The following is a 5356-nucleotide window of genomic DNA, read 5'->3' as shown; positions in this document are numbered from 1 at the left end:
CTTGTGGAGGGCCCTGCAGGATGGGAGCTATGGGTTTCTTTTGGTAAGAGGCAGGTGCAGGTGGCATGACATGGGCGACCAAAATAGTACCTCGGTTCCTCCCCTTTTTGCAGAATTGTACCCTTGGTGAGGTGGCTTGGGCCACCTGTAGTCAGGAGTCAGTATTGGGAAACCGTTTGGGGTGGCCTGAGGTGCCAGTAACCACATTGTACATAGCTCACACAGAAGGGAGATGTAAAGTTCCCTCCGGCAGCCATCCCACTTGAAAAGGCCATTCAACCTCACAACAAGCTCTCCACTTTTCCAGTTTCATTTTGACCCCATAGTCACCTAAGATGCCTGTGTTGAAATTCCTTGTCACACAATCTAGCACTGTCAGCTTGGATGACTGGGATTGGGGTTTTCCCATGGTGGCGCCAGGCGGCGTAGCCCCAATATCTCTGATCTCTCCAAATATCAAAGACCTGTACTTTCCAGAGGGCTCGGGAGATCACAGGCTGGAGGAAATAAATAACGAGATTTTGGAGAGACAAGGGCTTCTGGGATTGGGCTTTAGCACAGAGGCTAAAGAGTTGAGCAGTCTTTTGAGGCTACTGCTGGAAAGGCCAGGTAGTATATTGGGTTAGGATATTCAAGTCTTCAGGAGGGCCTCAGCTGAGGGCTGCAATAGATTGTGGGGTCTCCCTCTGAGGTCCATCCTCTCATACCTCAATGGTGGATACCCTGGCACCAGATTGGCGTATCTTTGAGGAGGGTGGCAAATGGCATGGAGGAGAATGAAAGTATGGAAATCCACCGAGGTAATTGAAGAAGGAAGACTGTCTAGGTAGTAGGTGATGCCTGCCTTCTCCTTTCCCAGACAGAGTGGGCAGGGTTCGCTCCACAGTGGAAGTCTTTGTAGGAGAGTCAGGAAGGCTCTGGGAGGACGTTTTTAATCACAATTGAGAGGAGCTCATGTCCCAGCTATCGGGGACAAAGCTGGCGACCTGAAATTCACTACTCTGACTATCTACCTCTACAGGGAAAGCTCTCCCATCAGCCTGTGTCCCCCATCTCATGAACGGTGTCACAAACAAAGGGTGGGTGCCCCCCAGGGAGCTAGTCAGGCATCTGTCTGGCCATGTCCATCACAGGCTTTAGGTCATTCCTTGGCAATAAGCAATCAGATACAGAACCTCCACTGGATTGAATGCACAGGGAAGGACTGGATCCCCTAGCGTCAATTCTGCCGTTTAGCTTTTTTACGGAACCATCACTGAAATGCAGGAAACAGATCAAATCATGCTCCATAGTGGAGCCACAGACACATTCGCTTGTCACAAACACTCACGTTCATTCAGAGGTTATACCGTCCCTCCCCATACCAGCCAATACCCCTGATAAGCCCTAACTGCCAGTCCTACAACTGAAGGAGAGTGATCAGGTCTCCTCATCTACTCAATCCGAGTAGGGCTGTCTGACTAGGGCTCTACAGATCCCTGGGGGCTTACCAGATTATCAGAGCTGGCCACGGTTGATGCATCAGGGTCCAGGAGTTGGTCCCTCTCTCCAATTGGAGTCCAATGATCCAGGAATGCTCAACCTCAGGGCGGGCACCCCAGCTGAGGGATCCCATCAAAAGAGACCAGGGAGTGCCTATTTCTCCAGACCATAGTGCCCATCTCAGGGAGAAAATACCCTGGGATCAGTGGCTCAAAGGGCCAGTCTGATTTCATTTCCCGGCCAATGCATCAAAATGTTGCAGAAAAACAGATGCCGAGAAGTGAAAAGTGGCACTCAGGAGAGAAAGGAGAACTCTTTATTATGTCGGCAGGCACAAAGGAGTTCACACTTGGAATCTCCAGCCCTGTGGGGAGTTGGACTCAGTCTTTTTGTTGTTGTTGTTTAAATAACTATTTTATTATTTATTTATTCATTCATTGATTTTTAATTTGACCAGAGAGAGACAGAGGGTGAGAGTGAGAGAGAGAGGAAGTGAGAAAGCAAGCCACCAGGTCCAGGACTCGAACCCTGGTAGGCCATGTGGGAATGTCCAACGCCTTAACCACCACACCACCTGCTGGTCCCTGTACTCAGTCTTTTGGGGGGAGTTGCAGGAGGGGGTGTCTCAGCCTGCTAGGGGCATCCTATGGGGAGGCGGAAGGAGCTCAGGATTTGCCCTAAAAAGGAAAGTGGCAGAGAAGCAGGGAGTTTTAATTTCTCAAGGTCTCAGGTTACTTTTATTGCTCAAAATGGAGGGACAGTGAGTTCACAGAGGAATGAGAAGTTTCAGCAATTATTGGCCTTGGGTTACTCATGAGTTCTGGGCCTCTCCATATCAATATCTACTAGGGATAATATCTTAAATTCCAAGCAATGCTGCTTAGTAGTTAAAATATGATAATGTGGATATACATGTAATTTTCTAAAATTATTAGTTTATTTTGGGCCAGTAAGTGGTATAACAGTTAAGGCACTAGACTCCTGCATGGTGGACCACAATTCAGGTCCCAGACCCAGTAATTTGAAACTCACACCAGGCACATGTGTGTGCATGCCTAAAATCATGAGAGGAGACTGTAAGAGAAGGAACTGCAGTGTGGCCATCCCCCGGAAGGTGATTTCCCACTTTCTGTCTCTCTAGTAAGCTCATGTGCCCTATAGCAAAAATCTATTTTTTTAAAAAAAATTTATTTACTTTTATTTATTTATTTTAAAAATTTGACCAGAGAGAGAGAATGGGAAAGTAAGAAAGCAAGCTGCCAGGTCTGGAACCTGAACTGTGGCCAACCGTGTGCGAGTCCAGCACCGTAACCACCATGACACCTGCTGGCCCTGATATCCATGTAATTAAAGACTTATAAAAGTTTGTGTGTGCGTGTGGGGGGGACAAACCTACAATGCAGTGGTTAAGTGGTATACATTAGGACCAGATTCCACATGGCCAATAGCAGTTTGAGTCCCAGCCCTGGCACCTTGAGAAACTTGCCATGCCTGTGTGCATGTGCACCCAGGATCCTGAAGGGATGGAGAGATGGAAGAAGGGAGATCATGGCATGATCGTAGCCCATTGAAAGGTGCTTTCTCTCTCTCCCTCTCTCTCGGGTGAACATATACACCCTCTGACAATTGAAAAAAAGTTTATATTTTTTTCCATAAAGATAATCACAAATACCAAAGGAAAGGATGGGGAATAGCAATGGCTCCTCAGCTGCAGGAGAGGTTGCACTTACAGTTTGGGGCACCTGCACCCCTGCTGACCTCTCTAGAGTCCTTATCAAGCTGTGACTGGGTCTGTGAGGGAATGAACTGAATCTATTTTGTAAGGACTAATGCCATCTTGGGGTCCTTTGTTCTCCTTGGCCCATACTGTGATATTTGCTAGCTCTGAGCAGGGATCTTTCTGTTTAAGATAAAGACCTAGGTCCCTCACCAATACAACTGGCCTTCTTCTTCTTCTTTTTTTTTTTTTCCTTTTTTTGGAGAGGGTTTTGCTATAGGGCACATGCGCTCGCCAGAAAGAGACAGACAGAGAGACAGAAAGTGAGAAATCACCCCCCGGGGGGGATGGCCATGCCGCAATCCCTTTTCCTCCATTCTCCTTTCGGGATCTTGGGCACGCATGCACACGTGCCCGGCGTGAGTTTAAGCCACCGGGACCAGGACTCAAACCGTGGTCGACTACATGGGAGTCCGGCGACATAGCCATTACGCTAACTGCTGGCCCCACAACTGGCCTTCATTAGGAAAAGATGAATAATTTTTGAGAACCTGAGGGCAATCACATCTCCAAACCAGGTGATTTGCTTCCTCCTGGCTTGCTTCTGTTATTTGGCCCCTTTGCTTTCCATTTAAAAACTCCAATAGTGGGGCCAGCAGGTGGCATGTTGGTTAAGGTGCTAGACTCCCACATGGTTCGAGTCCCAGACCTGCAGGCTTGAAAATCATATTGAGCACATGTGCATGCATGCCCAAAATCCCAGGAGGAGAATGAAAGAGAAGGGTTTGTAGCGTGGCCATCCCCCTGTGTGTGTGTGTGGAGGGGGCGATTTCTCACTTTCCCTCTTACTGTCTATCTCCTACGATTACACACGCCCTATGGCGAAAACCTAACAACAGAAAACCCACAAAACCTCTAGCAGCCAGTAATGTTGAGAAGGAAGGAGAGACAGATCTTGTGAAGGAAATGAAAGAGTGAAACTGACTCAGGAAAAGTTCTAGGAGGGAGGAGAAGGTGGTGCGGAGAGGGAATTACGCATTCACATCTCGGGCCTTCCTAAAACTGTTACCAGCCATCCTAGAGAATGCTGCTAGCCCAGTCCTGATCCCAGCCTGCTGCTCCTCTTGCCCTGCTACTTCCACTCTGAGCCTTCCCTTACCCACAACCCTGTCCCCGACCTGCTCTGGCTCCTCACTGACCCAGTCCTGATCCTGTTCAGACTTTACTCTGAGTCTCCCCTGACTCTGCCCCGGCCCCCATGTCACTCACACAAGGATAGGGTAGAGTCTGAGGCCATGGCCAATGGCCCAACTTCCTAGAACCCTCCAACTGTCACGGAACTTTCCCACACTCAGCTGCAGACCACACTGAATTCCTGAGCCCTGCCTGTGGGCAGCAGGAGAGACCCAGAAACAGAAGGGTCAAAAAGATGTAAATACTGAACGGAGTCTGAACGCTGAATAGAACTACCAGGCTTCCAGGTGGCCACAGCAGTGTCCAGAGGAGAGGCTGAGGCAGTTGGCAGGTAGTAGAGTGTACCTAGGGTGGACTTGCCCTGCACTTCCACATGTCCCAGGGTCCTCAGTCTGACCCCCAGAGCTCTCAGTCAGATGTCCCTCCAGTTGTTCTCAATAACACCCAAGACCCTCTATCTGCTATCTACAGTCGCCAGATCAGTAGCCAAGAGCCTGTGCCAATTATCCACTATCGCGGGGTTGGTATCCAAGAGCCTGTGCCAATTATCCACAGTCGCCGGGTCAGTATCCAAGATCCTGTGCCAATTATCCACAGTCGCCGGGTCAGTATCCAAGCATCTCCTCCATCTCTCAGTAGTCGCCTTGAAAGTATTCAAGAGCCTCCTCCAGCTCTCAGCGGCCGCAGGGTCAGTATCCAAGAGCCTCCTCCAGGTCTCAGCAGCCGCAGGGTCAGTATCCAAGAACCTTCAGTTCTCAGCGGCCGCAGGGTCAGTATCCAAGAGCCTCCTCCAGGTCTCAGCAGCCGCAGGGTCAGTATCCAAGAACCTTCAGTTCTCAGCGGCCGCAGGGTCAGTATCCAAGAGCCTCCTCCAGGTCTCAGCGGCCGTAGGGTCAGTATCCAAGAGCCTCAAGTTCTCAGCGGCCGCAGGGTCAGTATCCAAGAGCCTCCACCTCTCAGCGG

The 5356-nt window shown here is 49.7% G+C and overlaps 1 protein-coding gene across 4 annotated transcripts in view; it reads left to right on the top strand.

The window, feature by feature from the left end:
* Nucleotides 1-4562: 4562 nt before the first annotated feature.
* LOC102488047 (outer dense fiber protein 4) overlaps nt 4563-5356 on the top strand; it is a 6523-nt gene continuing 5729 nt past the window's right edge. For all 4 annotated transcript variants that reach the window (XR_001370108.2, XM_006144665.1, XM_006144664.1 and 1 more), the window contains exon 1: nt 4563-5081. Coding sequence is in view for 3 of the 4 variants with exons in the window: in XM_006144665.1 (XP_006144727.1) it covers nt 4810-5081 (272 nt within the window). In the remaining variant the exon portion in view is untranslated. The remainder of the gene's footprint in view (nt 5082-5356) is intronic.

The sequence above is a fragment of the Tupaia chinensis genome, unplaced genomic scaffold (genome assembly GCF_000334495.1).
Source record: "Tupaia chinensis unplaced genomic scaffold, TupChi_1.0 Scaffold000129_1, whole genome shotgun sequence".
In the NCBI taxonomy this organism is placed as follows: Eukaryota; Metazoa; Chordata; class Mammalia; order Scandentia; family Tupaiidae; genus Tupaia; species Tupaia belangeri.
Note: the sequence above shows the minus strand (reverse complement) of the source record. Positions and strands in the feature narration are given on the sequence as shown.